Raw genomic sequence first — 22851 nt, 5'->3', positions numbered from 1 at the left:
GTAACGTGGTGGGGCACCCCTTCCATAGCCACAAAAGGGGCAAAAAGCAGGCTGCGCGGGTCGAGAGGTGTTAGCGAGGCCCAAGGATCTGGCCCTAGCCCTAGAGTCCTTAAAGACCTCGAGCGTGTTGTCCGCTTTGTCGCCAAACAAACAACGGCCATCAAAGGGCATGTCCAAACGAGACGACTGGACAACACCCGAAAAGCCAGTGGTACTCAGCCAGGCATAGCCTCTCAGGGCTACTGACGTTGAAATCGTCCTGCCTAGTGAGTCCAGCAGTGTGCATCCCACATCGTATGGCGAACTTCGCTGCATTTCTACCCTCAGCAACTGCACGTAAGAGAATGGCCCAGGCCTCTGCAGGGTACTATGGCAGCACCTGCGCAACCGTATCCCACACATAGAGGGTGTAACAGCACAAGAGACATGCAGTGTTGACCGACCGCAGTCATAAGCAGGTGGATTAAAACATCTTCCCAAGATGATCAAGCTTCTTGGATACCCGATCTGGTGGAGCAGTAGGGAACGCGCCCTTGGAAGTTGAGGCTTGGATTACCAAGCTCTCGGGGGTACGGTGTTGCTAGGGGAAAATAGCCCAGGGCAAGGCAGTGGGAATCATCCTATCCACAAGAGCCCCTGTGCTGGTCTTGGACCAAGTGCCCAGAAGGATGTCCGTGAGGGCCTCATTGAATGGCAGCAGGGGCTCCGAAGAGGCCACTGCCGGTTGAAGCACCTCGGTCAGTAGGTTGGTCCTGACTGCCACCGTAGGACGCTCAAGGGTCAAGCCTCAGCCACCCTACACAACACCACAATGTAAGAGGCTTCTCCTCCTCCGTAGCCACAGTAGGGGGAGAAAGCATGCCAAGGTCTGGGGAGGTGTCCAGACCACTGGCCTCACCCAACTCCTCTCTCCAATCGTTCATCCAACTGGTCTGCCAAAGGGTCAACAGACCCCTCTCAGTTCTCCTCACCCTCTGGTTGCCACTCAGGGCAAATAGAAATACCAGGGTAAAACAGTGGTACAAAAGTACAGATAGGCACGGGTACCGGCACCTATTGACGCCGGTCCAGCGCATATGTAAGTTGAGGAGGAGGCTGGGGTCGACGCTGGCTGGGGACACAGCCGGAATCAGAGGGGGCGGAGGTGTCGTCAATGGATTCAGCTCTGGAGGTTTCGTAAGGTCGACCGGCGCTGATCCGAATCCAGGCCTGGATTCCTGGGGGCCCTGCGGTGCCAGTGCCCAAGCAGCCAGCATCGAAGGGCTAGAACCTTCAGCCAAAACCAAGGCCGGAAGGCACACCGGCGGGATCTGGCTGCCCAAAGATGGAGTGGAGGGCTTTGTAAAAACTACGAAGTTGGGCAGGGGTCGCTCCGGCTCCCGGGAAGGGAGGGAAGTTTGGAGCCGACCCAGTAAGTTCTACAAGCAGAGCCGAAGGACGACGACCTTAAGCATCCCACAACGGCCGACGGACGGGGAGAAAAAGAGCGATGGTGCTTCTTTGGCTTCTTTTTACGCTTTGACTTACCTGCAGACTTAGAAGAGGAGTGTTGGTGGCGACTCCGCGACCGGTCCCGCGTCCTCCCTCTTGACCAAGATCTTGAGCAGCGCGGAGCTGACTGCCAGGCCTCCAGAAGCTATTGGTACCGTTCCCACAAACACTTCGGATTCATGGCCAGACAGTTGGAGCATGGCTTCGGGTCTGGCTCACGCTCCAGGCACCACAGGCACACAAGGTGTGGGTGCATAACCAACATCAATTTGTGACAGGAGTTACAAGACTTGAAGCCGGTCCACCAATGTGAAATCACTGTGCACCAGGAGTCGAACGACTCGAAAAAGATGTCGACAAAAAGTCGAAAACTGCATAAATAAAAATAAATAAAAAAAAGACTATGGTACCACTCTCTCCAGATCTGCGCTGGCTGGCGCAGAAAAAGAAATAACTGGCGTAAGCGCGCACGGGCGGCATCTAAGTAGATACTGTGACGCCATCCCGGCGATCACGACGCCCATGACGAACACGAAGTCGACCGACACCACCTACCGACACACAAGGGTAATGCTACGAAAAAATGTATCCGGATCCGGTCTGACGTCTGGGGGTAATTCTAAGGCAAGGAATCTATAACTAATAGTCTCTTTCAGATTCGTAGGATGGGGAGTCTTCAACCTCTACTTGGAAGTGGGTTTGTCGGCAGGTAGTTCAGGGATTGGCAGCTTTAAAGCCAAATGTCTGAGTCCATTCGGTGCTGGTACTGCCAGCAACTTTTACTCCAAGCGTGGCCTCTCTTTGGAAGGGTGCACCGCAGGCAGTGAGGTATAATGAGGGTTGCTGCCCTTTGCCTTGCTCAATGCAGAGCTTGTCCAAAGAGAAATATGACTTGAGGGTTTTGAAGCCACTGATATTTGTCAGTTTTGAGTAAGAAAACATACAACACATTGTAATTTGTGGCCTCCACAATGATTTTTTCTTTTTAAACGTTTTTGTTCTGTGAAATTGCAAAATAGAATTGTGCTTGGCAGACACTGTGGAACATGGTTAGTAAGCTTACATCCATAACTAGCGAATTTATGAAGGCTTTGAACTAATTTTTATACTTCTCTCTCCGCCTCGTCTAAATGGGGCAACAGTATACGTGGTGCACAAGTTACTACTTGTGTAACGATATATCTGTAAGAGACATTAGTTAGTGATAGATTCCTTACCTTAGAATATCCCCAGGCGTCAGACTGGATCTGGAATTTTTTGCGTAGCAGTACCCTTGCGCGTCGGTAGGCGTCGTCTGCGGCTCCGCGTCCATCGTCAGCGTCGTGGGTGCCGTGATGACGTCGGAGTACTTAGACGCCGCCTCCGAGTGCTGACGTCAGTTCTTAGACACAGCTTTTCCACGCCAGAAACGCTGAGCCATGTTAAAAACCAACACTGGTGCCATTGAAACTAGGGCCCTGAAAGGAGATGACCTTAACCCTAGATATCGGTTCGCAGAACGGGGAGGATGGGTGGGTCGGTAAGGAATCTATCACTAACTAATGTCTCTTACAGATATATCGTTACACAAGTAGTAACTTGTGCATCTGAAAGAGACACGTTAGTGATAGATTCCTTACCTTAGAATAGATACCCCAGCAATACCAACCCCGGTGGTGGGTCTGCGAACCAATTATCACACCAGAAAGTCCTGGAGGACGGAACGGCCAAAGAAGCCATCCCTCCGGACTGGACTGTCCAGACAATAGTGTCTTGCAAACGTGTGCAGCGAGGCCCACGTAGCTGCCTGGCAAATGTCCTGCAAGGGCACTCCCCGGCCCAGGGCAGTTGTAGTCGCCGTGGCCCGAGTGGAATGAGCCCGCAATCCAACAGGGGGCTCCTTTTTAGCCAAGGAGTAACATGCCTGGATACACAAGATGATCCACCGAGAGATGGTCCGCTTGTGCACCGCCTTTCCCTTCTTAGTGCTCACGTAACCAACAAAGAGTTGGTCATCCACCCGGAACTGGCGTGTGCGATCCAGATAGAATGAGAGCGCACGTTTTGGGTCCAGACGGTGGAGCTGCTCTTCCTCTTTCGAGGGATGCGGAGGCGGAAAGAAGGTGGGCAAAGTGATGGACTGCCGATGTGGAAGGCTGTGACAACCTTAGGCAGGAAAGATGGCCTAGTCCGCAACACAACCTTGTCCGGATGGACAGAAATGAAAGGGGGTTTAGATGAAAGAGCCTGGAGCTCACTCACTCTCCTGGCAGAGGTGATGGCAACCAGGAAAGCAGTCTTCAGAGTAAGAAGGCGGAGAGGGCAGTTGGGAAGTGGCTCAAAGGGAGCACACATCAGAAATGTAAGAACAAGGTTCAAGTCCCACTGAGGCATCACAAACAGAACAGGAGGGAATGTGTGTGTGATGCCCTTCAGAAAACTATTTACAATAGGGGACTTGAACAAAGAAGGTTGATCAGGCAGCCTTAGAAAGGCTGAAAGGGCAGAAAGGTAGCCCTTGACAGTGCCCAGAGCAGAGCCCTGCTGGGCGAGAGAAAGAAGGAAGAGGAGAACCTCAGAAAGAGGGGTAGAAAGGGGATCCACAGCCTTTGCTGTGCACCGTGCCAAAAATCTATTCCACCTGCAGGCGTATACCGATTTTGTGGAGGGACGCCTGGCTGCCAGAATGATGTTACAAACTTCAGGAGGCAAGTCAAATGGCCTCAACTGTCGCCGCTCAATCTCCAAGCATGGAGGTGGAGACTGGGCAGGTTCGGGTGGAGAACCGTCCCTTGCTGCTGCGACAGAAGGTCCTCCTGAAGAGACAGACGAACCGGGGGATCGACTGACAAACCGAGTAGCTCTGGATACCAGTACCTTCTCGCCCAGTCCGGAGCCACAAGGATGACTTGGGCCCGGTCGCGCTTGATCTTCTTCAGCACTCTGGGCAGAAGTGGTATAAACGGAAAGGCGTACAACAGACTGCAACTCCACTCGCGACGGAAAGTGTCTCTGAGCGAGTGCCGCCTTGGAAATTCCAACGCGCAGAACTGATGACATTGCGCGTTCTCTTCTGTGGCAAATAGATCTAACCAAGGCTCTCCCCACTGCTGAAAGAGGCCTTGCACCACGTCCGAGTTCAGACGCCATTCGTGATCCATCATGCACCGATGGCTGAGTTCGACCGCCATGGCGTTCAGAGAACCTGCCAGGTGTTGAACCACCAGGGTCACGCCCTGATGTTCCAGCCACTGCCAGAGGCGCAGAGCCTCCTGGCAAAGGGTCCACGACCCCACCCCGCCCTGTTTGTTGCAGTACCACATGGCGGTGGTGTTGTCCGTGAACACCTGCACTACACTCCTCCGGACAGAGGGGAGGAATTCCTTCAGTGCTAAACGAATCGCCCGCAGCTCCAAAAGATTGATATGGAGCCGGGACTCCGCCGGAGACCAGAGACCTCTGATCTCCGCCTCTCCCATGTGGCCTCCCCAGCCCTGGAGGGACGCGTCCGTCACAACTACGTGCTCCGGCTGGGGAAGGGAGAGGGATCTGCCGCTGACCCAATCGCGGTCCGTGAGCTACCACTGCAGCTGTCTCGCAGTGCCCTCCGAGATCAGGACATGGTCGGAGAGGTTGCCCTGATGCTGGGCCCACTGAAACTTCAGGTCCCACTGCAGAGCCCACATCCGCCACCGGGCGTGATGCACCAGAAGGATGCAGGAGGCCATCAGCCCAAGAAACCGCAGCGTCAACCTGACGAGATCCGGGATAAAGGCTGAAAGAGTGGAATCAGAGCCTGAATATCCCGAACCCGCTGTTCGGGCGGATAAACCCGAAACTGCGACGAGTCGAGAACCGCTCCGATGAAGAGGAGCTTCTGAGAGGGGCACAGGTGTGACTTCGGCACATTGATGGAGAACCCCAGCTGGTGCAGGAGGTCTGCTGTCGTCTGGAGGTGGCTGACGACTGTCTGGGGCGAGCCCGCCTTTAACAACCAGTCGTCGAGGTAGGGGAAGACTGAAACCCCTAACCTGCGCAGATGAGCTACGACCACCGCCATCACCTTTGTGAACACCTGTGGGGCCCTGGTAAGGCCGAAGGGAAGCACGGTAAACTGAAAGTGCTCGTGGCCAACCGTGAACCGCTGGTATCGCCGGTGGGCCGGCAGGACGGGGATGTGGAAATAAGCGTCCTGCAAGTCCAACGCTACCATCCAGTCTCCTGGGTCCAGAAGACCTGAGCCAGTGTCAGCATTTTGAACTTCTCCTTCCGGAGGAAGCCGTTGACGTTCCGTAGGTCCAAGATAGGGCGTAGGCCCCCTTTGCCCTTCTTGGGTACCAGAAAGTAGTGGGAGTAGCAACCACACCCTACTTCTGGCCCAGGAACGCGCTCGATGGCCCCCTTGGCCAAGAGGGCCTTAACTTCCTCCTGCAGAAGTCGCAAATGATCCCCCGATACGCGGTGGTTCTGCAGTGGCATGGCTGGAGGAGTCGCCTCGAAGGGGAGGGAGTAGCCTCTTTGGACAATCTGCAGCACCCACCTGTCCGATGTGACAGTGCGCCAGTGAAGGTGGTGATGGCGAACCCTGCCCCCCACTGGCGTCACATGGGCCTGAAAGCACGGACTTGGAGGGTTTTGAGGCGGACGCTGCGGGGGAAGGTGTGGACTGTCCTCGCCGTTGTCCCCGACCGCCGCCACGGCGGTTTCCACGGCCGCCACCGCGTTGGGTATTACTCTGCGGTGCGTGGCTGGCAGCACGTGTGGGTACACCCCTTCCTTGGACACGAAAGGAGCGAAAGGCACCCGTTTGCTGGCGCGGACCGAAAGGCCCAAAGACTTGGCCGTAGCCCTGGAGTCCTTAAAGCGCTCAAGCGCATGGTCTGCCTTGTCGCCAAAATAGGCGACGGCCATCAAACGGCATGTCCATGAGTGTGTTCTGGACATCAGCCGAGAAGTTGGCGGACCTCAAAAATGCGTGGCGACGAATCGCCACCGTCGTTGCCATTGCTCTGCCCAGTGAGTCGGTGGTATCCAGTCCACACAAAATAGAATAACGTGCCGCATCTCGGCCTTCCACCACAGCTTGGCCGAGTTTAGCCCGTACCTCCAAGGGGCATTCTGGCAGCACTTCCACGACCGTGTCCCACAGGGAGTGGGTGTAGCGGCCCAAGAGGCAGGCGGTGTTGGAAGACCGCAGTCCCAGACTAAGGGAGGAGAATACCTTCTTGCCGTATTGCTCATACTTCTTGGATTCCCTGTCAGGCGGAGCCGACGGGAACGAGGTCTGGGAATTGGAGGCCTGAATCACCAGGCTCTCAGGGGTGGGGTGGGTGGACAGGAAACGAGGGTCGCCCGGCCACGTCGAGCGAGCATGGGGGGGATGTGGGAGGGGGGTCGGAAGAACGATGACGTCTCTTCGACTTCTTGTGCTTACCGGACGACTTCAACCCTGAGGAGTGAGGTGGACTCCCAGACCTATGACGGCTCTGCTCCCGCGACCGGTCCTTCGACCTCCGTCCGGACCGGGCCGACTGCCGGAGTTCGAGTCGCTTGCAGGACCGCTCCCGCCTAGCTTTCGAAGTCAGGGCCCGGCAGTCGGAACAGGTCTTGTCGTCGTGGTCGACGCCGAGACAGTGGAGACACCGACGGTGAGGGTTGGTGACCGACATCAGTCAGTCGCAATCCTCACAGGGCTTAAAACCTGGCATCCCTGCCGGCACCGTTCGGAGTCGAAGACTCGAAAAAGAATGATCAAAAGAGATCAAAAAGTTTAGTCAAAAAAGACTAAGGTACCACTTTTTCCGGATCTGCGCTGCTGGCGCGGAAAAAAGAAGAACTGATGTCAGCACGCGGAGGCGGCGTCTAAGTACTCCGACAACGTCATCACGGCGCCGATGACGGACGCGGAGCCGCAGACGACGCCTACCGACGCGCAAGGGTACTGCTACGCAAAAATTTCCGGATCCAGTCTGACGCCTGGGGATATTCTAAGGTAAGGAATCTATCACTAACATGTCTCTTTCAGATCTAAATATTGGTGGCAAGAATAAGCAATTGCAATACAATGCTGCATCTATAGTGACTGTTAAGGCCATTATTTTACATTTTTTTTTCGAGTCTTGCCAGCTCATCATTTTCAAAAGATAGGACTATCTACAAACTAACTCAAAGTACTCCATGTGAGAGATTACTACCAAGCTTCAATCATCAAAATATAGACACATAGCATCACCATGCAACTAAAAGTTCAGGTGAGATTAAATACCTTTTTTAGTTTCCATAAATTTTTCATAACTTTCTGGAAATTCATCCTCTGATTTAGATTTCTCAACTGGCGACACAACTGCTTCACCTTCTTCATCTTCATCTTCATTGAACCACATATCCTCATCATCTTCCAAAGCTCTAGCATCTCTACGAAATCTGTTGCTACGCAATATAGATGGTAAACTGTAAAATACATCCACAGAAAACTCAATAATATCAGTTTAAAGAAAAGACGTCAGTGGTTCATTTTTAGTAACATTATGAATATGAGATTTTGTTGTATTATTGACAATTGAATAGATTTTCTGCCTATTTGCTATGGCTACAATAAATAAATATGTAAACAAAGGATAAAAATCATATGCAATCTGTATAAGTTACAGATCTAAATATCTTGCATCTTTTCATTAACAGGTAATAAGACTTCATCATTTGTTTGCTGAATTACTTACATTCTAGTTTGGCTGATCAGGACATGCTTTCCATTTGAAACAGTGCACGCATTACTCTAAGACTGAGATTCTACTAGCAAGCTTTCATTCTTTTTTCTCTGCAGTTTTATATTGTTTACATGAATCCCAGATTACATTAAACAAGGTCAGATTTTTTAAAACATTTTTTTTTAGGCACAGGAAGAATAAGTGATTTGTCTGGAATCACAGGATGTTGAGCAGACGCTAGGACTAACTTGCTTCCCCGTTACAAATGTGGTAGCTCTGGCTGCTAGGTCACAACAACTCCTCAATTCTATTCCTCATCTTCTGCAACTGAACAGCCCTATATTTATCTTATGAGGCAACTGATCAGTCTAGATCTCAATTTCTGACATCTGTTACAAGGACAAAGTTACCTTTCTGTCTTTAACTAACTTTAACTAACTTATTCTTAAGTTGTGAAAACTGGACTACTGGACTCTAGATTAATAAGTGCTCTTTCTTATCGCACCCCATTAAAGAAGTATTGCACTCTGTGGGAAGAATGATCTCCAGATTCAAAAATATTTGACCACATCTTCCAATTCCTTAAAGACCTTAAGTGACTTCCGACTAAGACCAGAAAGAAATCCAAACTGGCTTACATTACCTACCAGATAATACAGTGCAACAAGCCAGTGTATCTACTCTCCAATGTCAAACCAAGTTGTATCAAGACTGTAAAAAGCTTGCAAAAACTCACTTGATATTATGAAACTTACTAAAGAAGTCAGAAAGCCATACTCTGGTGCAGCAACCTCTTTGCTGAACTCTAGTAGCTGAAATAAGAACATCTGACACTGTTGGGTGGTGGGTCCCTTAGGAGCTGCATAGTGTCAATAACCGGGGTGCTGGACCCCTTGCAACAACAAAAGCCTGTTTTGAGTCCAATCCAAGACCGAGCAGCCATCAAGGGACGTCAGCACTGCAGAGATCCACAGAGAGTGGCACAGCTGTCCTGTTTTTGACCCCTCAACTGGCGAGACTGACAACCATGGGTGCCAGTGACGGACAAGCCTAGCCAACCTAATCACTCTGCACCTGAGCGCACTATCCCTGGTCTCCGAGAACTGACTGTGCTTTCTTGCTCCCAGGGCACTCATGAACCAAACCCCTCGTCAGAAGTACCGATCGCCCCCCCCCCCCCCCTCTGCAGCCTTTTTCTAGTGGCTCCTCCTCCTTTGGTGTGGTACGCAAAGCTACCAACCCCACAAGCACCTCTGCACCCAGAAGCTTAGGGCAGGTAAAAACTTCATGTGGTTCTTTGGACCTTGGCCCCCTACCACCTTAAGTCCTAAAGGGGACTCCCCGGAAACGTATTTAAAGTAACTGTAAGCTGTGAATGCCTTTTACCCTCACATAGGAAAGCAATGCTGCATAAAGAAGTGAACATGTTACTTACCTGTAAATATCAATATCTTGAACAGCACTTACTTGATACAGAAGTTTTTGGTTTTGAAATTTATATAAAAATGTGTTACATTTCTAATTTGGTCTCAAATTTATTGCCGCTGTGAGTACAACAAATGATTAGCACTACCCTCTGATGAGCCTAAACTGCTCGCCCACACAAGCACAAATTAGAGCATTTGGGTTTTTCTTGAGCCTCTGTAAATTAAGGGTTGCCTAGACTCTACACAGTATACCGTGTTTTGGTGCACTATATAGAGAGCCAGCTTCCTACAAGGTGTTAGGCGAGTTGATGGTTGACTGCCTTCTAGAGGAACTTCCCTGGAAAAGGGAGCAGGGAGATAGAGTGGTTCTGCAGATGGTTCCTTCAGGAGAGGTTTCACTTCAGCATGTTTGCAGTCCTCAGGGATGGAAGCAGAGGTGATGGAGGTGTTCAGAACTTTGAGCTCATCGCCAATCGGCTTGCTCACCAGGTTGACGATGTGGTGGGGTGTACCCAGCATAATGAGCCACCATTCCTGGAAAAAACAATTCTGCAACCGGTTTTCATGTCTAGAGGAGATGCCAGCCTCTCTGCCTACACAAAGCAGGATGCCGGCAAGCGAGTAGGCAATGATGTGACCAGCAGTAGCCTCTTTGAAGCTGGGCCACTTGTGGCAACCATCTGGTAGACATTTTACAGAGGGAGCTCACAACTCCTCCCACAAACAATTCTCTTTGTTCCCTGTACAATGTTAGCCATTGGGACTACTGACCCTGCTACAATGAAAACTGCAATTTTGTGCTTTCACAGTAAGGGCATGGTAAACACGAAGGAACAGGTCAATCTTTACTATTAAGCACCCTGACGGTGGGCTACCAATGCTTTCTCTAGAGGTGGTTATTAATATTAAAAAGGAACTTTTTAACTTGGCAAAAGGGTTTATTTTGCCAGATCGAATTGTCAGTTTTAAAGCTTCAAGACTAGTCTGCAATGGCAAGCTTAGAGTTATGCTTTCGCCTCAGGTGTGACAAGTGCTGCAGTCCATCAGTGAAAAGTTAAATAAGCCAATCCGGTATAAGCCAACTGTACACGTTCCTTGTGGGTCAAAGCACATCCACTGGGACATTATCAGATCACAGAGCAGAAGAGCCAGCAGCATCAATTCAAAAACTGTGGGGGTGTTGATCATTCAAAAAGGTACTTTTCTATAGAGGGTGTGAGGAGTGGACGCACTCTAAACAGTCCTGCATTATCATACGTGCAAAATGACCTATTATGGGGACTTCGCGGTCTATGCAGTAGTGCTTGGTGAATTTATGCATGGACGACCATGTAGCATCTTGGCAGGTGTCGAAGACAGAAACACCCCTTCACAAACGTCCTTTAGCCAGCTTTGGCTTCAACTGAATGAGCTTCAAGGCCATGGCATAGGATGTCTCTACAAAGTATAATCCACCTGAACAGTATTTCTGCACAACCTTCCCCTTCTACATCCATGTCTTCCACATGGTACTAAGTCAGGAACTCCATGTAAAAACCGAGGGCTCTCAGATCAGGCAGATTGAGATTCTTCTACTCTTTCAAGGGATGTGGTGGAGAGAAAAGGCAGGAAGGGTGATGGACTGACCAACATGGAAAGGAGATACAACCTCTGGCAGAAAGGAAGACTCATGTTCTCAGCACCAATTTCTGAGGAAATAAAGTAGTGTATGGAGGTCCAGTAACACCACCTGAAACGAACTGCTGTTGTGTGCAGAAGTGACTGTAATAGGAAAAAACATGTTCATGGAGATGAGCCACAGAGAGCAACTGGGCATGAGCTCGATGGATCTGTGCATCAGAAATGTGAAACCAAAGTTACGGTTTCATTGAGGCATAATGAAGGGCTTAGACAGAAACACATGTGCCAAAACTTAAGAATCTCATCATAACAGTGGCCTAAATTAAGAAGGTTGGTCAGGCAATCATAAAAAGGCCAGGAAGCCTGACATAACCTTTAACTGTGCTCACCATGCCACTCTAAATAAGTGTCTGCTTTATGCAAATCAGTACTGACCCTGCTCCTTGTGGGAACAGCGGATCCTAGATTGCTAGGCAAGCCCAGCTCCAGAAGAAACCAAAAGCAACCCAATACCATTCTGGAATTACTTAAGCCTCATCAGTGAGGTATAGCTTGAGTCCTATTACACAGTGATCACAGAACCTACGTCTGAGCATAACCGTCGCACTTCGGTGGTAAACTGCAAAAACAACTGTAATCCGGCCAGAGCAATTTGGCTAAGTTTAATTTAAGCATTCCATCCATCACCTTGTTGTTGCAGCACATTACTATAAACCAGTGAAATAAAGCCCAGAGACAGTTCCAGCAACCTGTCGGATAAGGACCTGGAGCACACCCCACAAAGGGAATCCAGCTAATTCTCACGAGAGACCAGGATTGATACACACGAAGAAGTTCCCTTCATTTCTAGGGACCACTATATAAAAATGTGCTTTTTGAGATGAAATATATTTTGGCTTGTAGCCAATTTTTTCATTTTTTAGGTTGATGTGGATCAGGCAGCTTTTCGGGCAAAATCTTGCAAAAACTGCGACCAAAACACGGAACGAAAGCCAAAAAGCTGGCAAGCCAAAGCCACACCTACTTGTTTTCGCAATGCTTGTTTCTTCAATCTTTGTTTCAGGGCTTAAATACTTAATTCTCAATGAAATAATCTTTCTTCATCTAAATAGCCAATACAGTTAAATTTCTACTGAGGTAATTGACATGTTGGCTTTCATTAAACACATTATTTATTAAGTGGCTAACTGTTTGCCATTACAGGTACTTTGCCGTTTCACTGCTTGAACTAGGCATATGGTGTCTGACTGGAATGATGTAGCTTCATTACTTAAAGAGTGTATGCTGGCTGACTACCTGATTAGGCCCTATGTGTGAATTTGTCGGAGAGCAGTCCCGAAGCTCAACTCCTTTAACTAGGAGTAGTTTAAAGTTTGCGAGGGAAAGTACTTTGTGAAGTTTAACAAAAAACAAACCACTCTTAAATCCCTTACTAGTTCAAAGGAGAAAAACCTAACCAGTTGCGTTTAGGGAATGTAGAGCAGGAACATTGTTTTCTGTGAATAAACTATTTAGAACTCTTTGTGACTTTAAGACTAACTCTACCCTAACAGAATAATCTTTCAAAATCAGTTCTGAACTGTGGAAGGGCATGTTTATTGCAATTTGCAGGAGTTGAAGACTCATTGCAATTGTTATTAATGATGTTCAAGCTGTTTTAATATGATCCAATGCATTTACTTTAGTCAAAGGTTAAACAGAGTAAACCAGAGACCTTAAATAAACTCACATAGTGCAAACATCTCTCCAGTAAGACAAGAATACAACTGGAGCGAATTGTATCCCAAATCCCAATACTTAAATTAGGTAAGCAAGTGAAAGGAGGCAGGGTTCTTTATGTGACTTAACACAGAAAATTATGTAAGATGCAATAAACAATAAATAATTGACTGTTCTTTGTTTCACAGGCATCCTTCCCACATATCCCAACTTAAAACCCAAACCCAACCTCTCAATCGGTCAAATTGGTTGTCTGCAGTAGTTATTAAGCAGCACTAATGATGCCATGAGGTGGGCTCCTAAGAGCATCCGATCGCTGCAGGGGAAGATGGATGTCACCAGAACTCATAGACAGTGGTGCTGGCGGAGAATGCTGCAGAACAATTCAAATGGCAATACCAACTATCTGTTCCAGCAAAGGAGCAATGTCCTGGTGCAGACCACAAGTCCCAGAAGCCAGGTGTTTTAATAAATCAACAAAGATAGTAGCACAAAACTATTTAACCACTTGATGTCTGTAGCATTTCAGTAGGAAAAATCTAACAAGTTTTACTGAAGACAAACACAGGTGATAGGTCCAGTGCTAAATTTGACACTGTGGTGCCCACATGCGCTCATTTTTTGGAGACCAGCACTCATTTTTCCTTATCAGACCTTTATAGAGAACAAGAGGGAAAACACACAAAGGGGGAGGGGAAATGAGGAAAATAAAGATGGAAAAATCGTCATATTGGGAGAACACAGGAACTAGCAAGAGTAAGATAAAAGGCATGGAGCGTCTGGTAGTGAATTAAACAGGCGCCAAATACCCAGTTTTCATACTAAGAGTGCGGACATTTAACATTATCTGACGTGGGCTTCTGAGGAGGGCTATGGTCACCCGCACTCATTGTTTTTAGAAATTATGCAATAGATAAGTTCTCTTTTGAGCAACCTATGTTAAGAGTGTGAAGATTAAATAAAATGTTGATAAAGCATCAATATTCAATTGCACAATTCAATGCACTTATTACAGCACTACCTTAGAATCAAGACAATAAATGTTACAAATCACTTTTAGAAGCACAACCTTTAATACCTGTTTAGTTTTTGATTCTGTCTGTCTTTTTCTTGTTCATATTTTGTCTGCAGTCCTTTAAATGTCTGAACATATTCAATTGTTTCAAGCGATTTATAAAAGTTGTCAACAATATGTACTGTAAGTGATTTTATATCTTCCTGTAAATAAATAATAGACAAAAAAGTGAAAAATTGTCCCTAACTTTCAATAAATGTTTCAGTCTTGGTTGACTGTACACATTTACAGGCAAAGCAGATTCCACCAAGGTCAGACAATTATAATGCCCAAAACAAAATATTAAAGTACACTTTTACTGCGTCTGACAGTGATCATCAGTTAAATGAGTTGTTACTTAACTTTAAAAGTTGTTCTTCAGCATCAGTACGTCTCTATACATTTACATCTTGTTTGAATCTGTCCCACTTAAAGTTGTGAATCCTCTAGCAAAACACGACATATGTCTTTAGACAAGATCCACAAAGGCACTCTATTCTGAAGTCAGATGAGTGCATTATTACCCACACTTTCCTAACCTGCAGTTATCCCTTCTAACTAAGTATGGATTCAAAGTACATCTGACATAATTCAAAGGAATAGAAAACTTGTGGGGTAGGAGGGTTGGGCAAAGAGTTGCAGCATCACCAGAAGAAACTGGCTAGCAATACTTGACCAACAGTTGCATCAGCTGTAACATAAGCATACACAGTCATGTTTCTGGTGAGGAATCATTTCTAGACACTGAATTGTACATTATTAAATGCACCAGAGGTCTGAACCCTAGAGACCAGATCTGAGGGTTTTAAGACATAGGGTAAAAAAGGTCTTTGAGGGGAAAAACAGCTTCAGCTTCTTCTTGGCCTTCATCAGCAGCACACCTTTAATAGATTTGGCAATTGGATAAAGTGCATTTAGGATGTATAAAGTACTTGCATCTGCCATTCTAAGCTTATAGACTCAATGTTTGTAAGATCACATATCCGGATTGTTGCAGGCAAATGTTAAGTTAATTACCTGTAATCCTAGTTCTCTTCCAGGGGTATACTGATCAATGTTATAAGCACTGAATAATTCCCGCCCACGTGCGGGACCCCGGAGCATATACAAAAATTCATATATGGGTGTATGTTTAGCTAAAAAAGTACGGCGTACCCTCAAACATACATATATACATGTATACATATATAAACATTCAGCTTACCATAACTCAAATAGGCTAATGTCGATATTAGTTGAGTTTTTCATTAAACTGAAAGCAATTCCTTATATCATTTCTGTAACAGAGAACATGCACTTCAATAATGTTATAATGTTATAACTCAGCCCTTTATTTTCAGACAAAAAGCAAGTAATAGGCAATTAGCCCTTAGGCTGCATAAACAAAAACATAACAAAAAATTGGCACTGCCTTTAAGACTTCCATGAACCTGGAAACTGTGCCTTTAAGACCTCCAGGAGCCCCATGCTCCCATCCTGCACCACAGGTGACCGTAAGTTCAGGTCTTTTTTACGGTGTACTAACATGTAGGAATCAGGAAATTAGGTGCAAAAAGATACTATACTGTCAATATTCGACCGGGGAGGCGGGAGGGTTGCTTATGACTAAGTATACCCCTGGAAGAGAACTAGGATTACAGGTAAGTAACTTATCCTTCTCTTCCAGGGGATACTCATCAATAGTCATAAGAACTGAATAGAATAGCAAGCTCATACCCACTGACTCATAACAGTATAGATCCATCAAAGAAAGCACTCAAGATAAATTATCCAAACAGATTCCTCAATGAGGTTTGCCCAAATGGAGCATCCGTCTGTGTGTCAGAGTCTAAACAGTAATGGCAAGTAAATGTGTGCACTGATCGCCACATGGCAGCTTTACAAATCTCTGCAATAGGTACATTCCTAAGGAGGTCTGTGGTTGAAGCCTTTCCCCTGGAAAGAAGGAGCCTTTGGTTTGCCAGGGAGGAGCTTTTTGGCTAACTGCTACGACAAAGCAATACATGAGACTATCCATCTAGAGATGGACTGCTTGGAATCTGCACAACCAGTATTTATGGAACCATAGCTTACAAACAGGTGGTCTGATTTCCTTAACGGCTCGGTCTTGTCTAGGTAGAATTTCAGAACCCTCTTAAGGTCTAGGGAATGCAAGGATCTTTCCGGTGGATTAGGAAAAAATGTAGTGATGGACTGGTTAGTGTGAAAATCTGATACCACTTTAGGGTAGAAAACTCGGATGAGAGATTGGAGTGTAAGTCTAGCCAGCATGGTAACCTCCTGTGCGGGACATCTGATAATTGCAGAAGGTCCGGGTACCACCACTTGCGAGGCCACTCCGGTACGATTAGAATCATCTTGGTCTTTGCTTTGTAGAACTCGTTGATCAGCCGGGGGGGGGGGGGGCAATCAGTGGAATTAGAGGAAAAGCGTAAAGTAATGTCTGAGACCATTTTATCAGAAGCGCATTACCGCTCGACCCTGGTTGGTGAAACCGGGGCATTTTGAATTTGCAGTGTCTGCAAACAGGTCTATGTCTCGAACTTCCCATTGGTGGAAGATGCATTGTGTGACCTTGTTGTTTAGCACCCACTCGTAAGCTTCGACGAAGTCCCGACTTAGGGAGTCTGCCTGGACGTTGAGAGTTCCTGGGAGATGAATCACCAAAATGGTCAGATTTCTTGCGAGAAGCCATTTCCAGATGGTCTGAGCCTCCAGAGAAGTCTCGACCGGGTTCCCCCAGTTTGTTCAGATAATACATTGTTGTGGTGTTGTCCATCTGAATCAACAGGGAACGTGAGCGGAAGGAGGGGAACAGTGATTTGAGTGCGAGATGTACTGCTCTCAGTTCTAAAAGGTTGATGTGGTACCCTTGTTCTTTCTCGGACCAGAGACCTTGAACTTGAAGAGGACCCATATGAGCCCCCCAACCTTGCAAGGAAGCATCCGTGATGACTGCCTGACTGGGAAGGTCCTGGTGAAAAGGAACTCCTTTCAGCAGGTGTGATCGTTTCATAGACCATTTGATGGAATCCTTGGCTGACTGTGGGAGAAACACAGGGTCCTCAAAGCGGCCTTATGTCTGCGACCGCTGATCCTCCAGAGACTGCTGCAGAGGATGCATGTGTAGTCTGGCGTTTGGGACGTTGAAGATGCCGGATGCCATCGAGCTCATAAGTGAGGACACTTGCCTGACTGTGGGATGCTGAGAACGGAGGAGATTGCTGCACTTTTCGTGAACTGAGGCTAACCTCTCCTCTGAAGGACACATGCTTGCTCTTACGGTATCCAGAGAAGCCCCCAGGTAGTGGATCTTTTGGGTCAGATTGAAGATCAACTTCTTGTAGTTAATTTATAGGCCCAGATTGCTGAGCACTTGCATGCAGAATGAGTGATGATTCTGAAGCAGAATGGCGACCAGCTTTTCAGCAACCAGTCATCCAGGTACGGGTAGACAAAGATCTTTTGTTCGCAAAGAAAAGCCGCTACTACTGCCATGCATTATGAGAATGTTCGGGAAGCTGATTTGAGCCCAAATAGGAAGGCTTTGAACTGGAAATGTTGACATGCTATTTGGAAATGCAGAAATTGTTGATGTTTTCTGGAGATCTGCACGTAAAAGTAGGCGCCCTGCAGGTCTATGGAGCACCCCTCCATAGGACCTCATTAAAAGTCCCTATGTCATCAACTGGAGAGACACTGGTTGGAGGTGTAGCAGACAGGGTTGGTGAATAATCTCTCATAGATGATCCTGAGGACGTGGACCATGACTGAGACCTTCGTCTGATACTTTTTGGGAGTGGAGGAAGGGCGAGATCTAGACCAACTACGTGGTATCCTGGATCGTGAATGGTGAACCGAAGGAGACCTAGCTCTCCTAGGAGACATGCGTGGAGATGCGCTTGTAGATAGAGGGAGAGAATGTTCTAGAGAAGTCTGAGCCACGACTTCTGGATGGAACTTTCCAATGCTGGATATTCTCTAGTCCCCTTGGAGAGAGATTGACAGGGGGGGGGGGGGGGCTGTTTATCCGCAACAGGAGATCCCTTCGGCGTGATTTGCACAATATTGATGCCAGGAGAAGACACTTCCCTGGACTCGAAGTCTATCTCGGCCTTCACAGCACTTCCCCAGTTGTCGCCACAGGATTTTCCTCTCTCGACGTCGAACAAGACAGATTGTTGACAGCTTCTGAGGTGAAATAGTTACAGACTCACTCCTGTTTGATGTCTACCTCCTCGACGCGTGGCGGAGTCTTCATCATCGACCTCCTGTATGCGGCAGAGTCTTCGACGCAGACCCTCTCAACACCGACTGTACTGTCTCGACGTCAGCGGTTGTTTCCTAGACGTCGACTTGGATTTCTGGAGAGCAACATACTTCGAGCCCGAAGTATTATGCCTCGACGTCGACTTACGTTTTGGCGACGGAGGCTCTAGCTGCTTCGACAGCGATCTGTCCCTCGACGTTGTAGCATGCTTTGCCTGTTTTTCCGACATCGATCTTGATGCTGAAGGTGAACAATCGGGGATCTGCTTCCTGCTTGATGCTGGGGAGGCAGAACAATGCAGTTTTCTGTTTTTTTCCTGAGAGGAGGGCTCTTTAAAAGCAGAAGTGCTTCAAAGGCCACATTTTGAAGGTCCTTTTCCTCTCTGAAGTAAGGCATGCAGCTTTATTTTCTCTCTGTCCCGAAGAGTTCTTCTGGAGAATTGTTGGCAATAACAACATCTGTCTGTATTGTGTGAGGATGGTAAGCATACAATACAGACCGAATGTGGGTCTGATTTTGCCTTTTTTTTCCCCCAGTAGGAACATTTGTTGAACAAAGCTGGCATTTCGGACAGAAAATATTTATCAAAAAATGTCAGAAACAACTGAAAAAGTTTCCAGCAGTCACCATACGTCGAATAGAGATAGCTAAGGCTGAAATAAAACAATTTATTTATTTTATTTGTTAGATTTATATTGCGCATGGCTGCCCCAGCGACGGGGCGTCCCAGCGCAGACCAACAACTCCCAGACAAGAAACCGCAGCAAACAGCATTAAGCCGAAAAGAGCCCGGTCTTAATGGCCTTCCAGAACGCAAGATGGTTTTGATTTATTCTGATGGATCCAGGGAGAGAGTTCCACAGTTGCGCAGCCAGGCAGCGGAAGGAACGGCCACCAGCTCTGGCTCTCCAAACACGCGGGGTGCATGCCAGTGCTAAGGTGGCAGATCTTAAAGGACGGCGGGGTGCGTAGGACTGCAGCAGTCCCCTCAAACCAGCCAGTGCCTGCGGTGATAAGATCTTATGCGCCAAGCAAAGCGTCTTAAATTAAATACGCTTTGCTATCGGCAACCAGTGAAGCCTCTGCAGGACATGGGAGACCGAGCAGGTGTAGGGGAGGGCCAACAGCATGTGCCCTCTGCAGACGCTTAACGCTAGCCTTGTTTGCGCCTAGATATAGGCAATTCCCATAATCCAATCTTGACAAAATGGTCGCCTGGAGGATGAGTTGGCAGACTTTCAGGGGGGAAAAAAACTCAGCAGCGGTTTCAAGCCCCTCAGAACACCACAGCACATTTCAGCCACAGCTTTAGATTGGGTGTCAAAAGTTAGTTCACTGTCGAACCAGATAAGATTTTTCACTGTCTCCTTAGGCAAAGGGGCCGGTTTCAGCTAGTCAGGCCAGTAACTCTCAGACCACATCCCCCGATCTTTCCCAAACAGCAGAATCTCGGACTTGCCAGCGTTCAACTGCAAGCAGTTTGCTGCCATCCAGTCTGCAATCACAGCAAGATCCTCCTTAAACTTCAACAGGTTTGTGACTTTTTTTTGGAGAAGGCTACCACCAACTGGGTGTCATCAGCGTAAGATACCAGTGCCAAGCCTCTATCCCTCGCCAACACAGCCAAAGGCTGGACGTAGATGTTGAACAACAGGGGACCTAACACGGACTCCTGCGGTACACCCTGGCGCAAAGCAAACTTCTGTGACTGGAAAGGTGGAACATGAACTTGGAAGGACCTTTCTTCCAAAAAAGACCGAAGCCACTCCAAGGCCAGGTCTCTAATGCCAATTTCCTGTAGGCGTTGCAAGAGATACATGGGAGACAGTGTCAAAAGCGGCACTTAGGTCCAACAGGACCAAAGCCGCTGAGTCTCCAACATCCAGGTTTGCCCGGATGGTCTCTGTGACCACCAATAACGAAGACTCAGTGCTGTGCCGGGCCCTGAAGCCATGTTGGGACGAGTCAAAGATGTCATTTTGCTCCACAAACCTGGAGAGTGTGGCATTCACATGCGATTAAGTCACCTTGGCCAGGAAAGGCATTTGGGAGATTGGGCGGTAATTGGCTGGCTCGGTGTGGTCCAGCGAGGGTTTTTTAAGCAAAGGAATAACCTTAGCATGTTTCCAGGCCCTGGGGACAGACGCGGAGGTCAAAGAAAGGTTGACCAGATTGAAGTTCAGCGGAGCAAGAAGCGAATGGAATTGGCGGAAGTGGGCAGGCGTCAGTGGGTCGGCTGGAGAACCAGATTTGATTTTAGAGCAGAGAACCTCAAACTCAGACTCAGTCAGTGGCGGGAAAAAGGTCAAGGTATTAGTCCCCATTGATACCAGAATCCCCGAGTCCAGCCCCGCCAAAGGCGGGTTGGGGTGGGTAACCCCTGGTAGATCTTGTCGACTTTATTCACAAAGTGCAAGGCCAGCTCGGTACACTTGTTTGTTCGACGAGATCATAGAGGTCTCCATGGCTCCTCCGCTTTTCATGTTCTTCAGAACAGCGAAGATGGTTTTAGCAGGGTTGGTGCTGGACAGGATTTTATCGGCCACAAACTTTGCACGAGCTTGATGGATAAGCTTATGGTAATGCTGAATCGCGGCACGATATTTCCTTTTTGCCGTCAGATCATAGGAGCACCTCCATACGTGTTCCAGCTGCTTGCAACCCTTTCTAGCCGTGACTAGGGAATTGTCGAACCAAGGGTTTGACGGTACGCAAAATTTCCCTCCCTACCTCGCCGGAATGCAGTTATTCAGTCCTGAGGATACCCACTCATTGAAGCCGGAATTCGCCATATCCATATCCTGTGTCACCTGAGGCCTGTGACTAGACAACCAAGTCAAGAGACGGCCCGAGTCGAGTTTGTGTCAGGGCCGCTTAAGAATGGGAACAGGACAGGTTGCATCCCCTTTGACTAGAAGTCGCAGGGTAAAGGGGACCAAAAAATGGTCGGTCCAAGCCTGCGGGATGGGCGAAATACTGTGCAAGAACTTAAATTTGTAAAAATGGGATCCAATAGGTGGCCGGCCACATGAGTGCCAGTTTGCACCAATTGGGTCAGCTGAAGGGCCTCCAAATCTGCCAAGAAGCTAGCAATCTCAGACATCTTGCAGTCATCGAGATGAAGATTAAGGTCCCCAAGAATGGCGAAATTAGCCATTTTACATGCAAAATGCGCCACTTTATTGAGTAAGTCGTCTCTAAAGGGACCAGATAGACCTGGCGGGCGGTAGATGAGGAAGCCAATCAGGATGAAATTATGGTTCAATGTGATCTTGAATAGGGCGCTTTCGCAGCCTATAATGCTCTCTTTACTAAGGGAGCAGTTGTAGTCTTCCCTGGCAATGATTGCAATGCCCCCACCTCTGTCTGACTCCCTATGAATGATATACAGCCTGTATCCTGAAGGAAGGGCCAGCCAGTATTTTAGTACTGTTGACTCCCTTGTGATTTTTCTTTGTAGTTTCTCTCCAATGCACCATTCTGAGAATCTTTTCCATTTGGCTACATAGCATTTCCTTGTGGTAGGTCTTCTTGCCTCCCTGAGCACTGCCATTGTGCTCGCCGGTAGTTTGAGGTGTGTAAAATCGAGGCCTTCAGAAACCATGCCGCCAGGCTGAGTCTCTCTGGCTCTGGGTGTAGCACCCTTCCGTTCTGCATTGTTAACAGGTCCCTTCGTTTTAGGAATCTGTGTGCTGGTGCCTGCACCATCTCTACTATTTGTGAGAACCATGGCTGTCTGGCCCACTGAGGTTCTATTAGCATCAGTGACATCTTGCTGATCCTGCATTTGCTGAGTACCCTGTGTATCTGTGGTATCGGGGGGGGAGGGGGGGTGTATGCAAATGTCTTTGACCAACTTAACTGTTGTGCATTCCCCTGTGACCGATGGTCTGGTTGTCTGGATGCGAAGTGTTGGTTGTCTGGATGCGAAGTGTTGGCATTTTGGTGTGTTGCAAATAGGTCTACTTGAGGTGTACCCCACTTCCGGAATACCTTCTGTAATTCCTGTTGGTTGATCTCCCATTTGTGGGATGCTGACGTCTGCCTGGTGAGTGTCTGCTTCCACACTGTCCTTCCCTGGGAGATATAGTGCTAGTAGGTCTATATTTAGTGGAATGGCACAGGTCCATATTTTCTGTGCTAGCCCTGATAGTGCTACTGATTGTGTTCCTCCTTGTGTGTTGATGTAGAACATGGTTGTGGTGTTGTCTGTTTGGATCAACACCCTGTTTCCGTACAACTCCTTCTGAAAGGGTTTTAAGGCTATGAACACAGTTTTTAGTTCCAGGTAGTTGATGTGCTTGACCGCATCTTGCTGCAACCATAGCCCCCTCACCTTGAGCTTTTTCATTTGCGCGCCCCACCCCAGCTGGGAGGCGTTCGCTGTGATTGTGATTGTCACTGTTGGAGTTGGTTGTGTGAATGGTTCCCCTGTGATATGTTTCCTTGCTCCACCATGCTATTTCCTGATGCACTGCGTGTGTGAGAATTCCCAGTTGCTTGGGACCATTGCTGCTGTATGCATTCCTGGCACGGTCTCATGTGGAGTCGAATATTTTGGACTAGGTGAATGCATGACGCCAT

The 22851-nt window shown here is 47.9% G+C and overlaps 1 protein-coding gene across 6 annotated transcripts in view; it reads right to left on the bottom strand.

The window, feature by feature from the left end:
- Positions 1 to 22851, bottom strand: part of PPP4R3B (protein phosphatase 4 regulatory subunit 3B) — a 333143-nt gene that overhangs the window by 46491 nt on the left and 263801 nt on the right. For 3 of the 6 annotated variants that reach the window (XM_078649315.1, XM_078649314.1, XM_078649317.1), the window contains 2 exons: positions 14022 to 14161; positions 7736 to 7899 (listed from right to left, as the gene is read on the bottom strand). In XM_078649315.1, the coding sequence (XP_078505441.1) occupies positions 7736 to 7899; positions 14022 to 14161 (304 nt within the window). Of the gene's footprint in view, positions 1 to 7735; positions 7921 to 14021; positions 14162 to 22851 lie in introns of all 6 variants that reach the window. The other 3 variants (XM_078649313.1, XM_078649312.1, XM_078649316.1) reach the window with 1 other exon arrangement.

Source organism: Lissotriton helveticus, chromosome 6, assembly GCF_964261635.1.
Source record: "Lissotriton helveticus chromosome 6, aLisHel1.1, whole genome shotgun sequence".
In the NCBI taxonomy this organism is placed as follows: Eukaryota; Metazoa; Chordata; class Amphibia; order Caudata; family Salamandridae; genus Lissotriton; species Lissotriton helveticus.
This window is presented reverse-complemented; position numbering and strand designations above follow the sequence as displayed.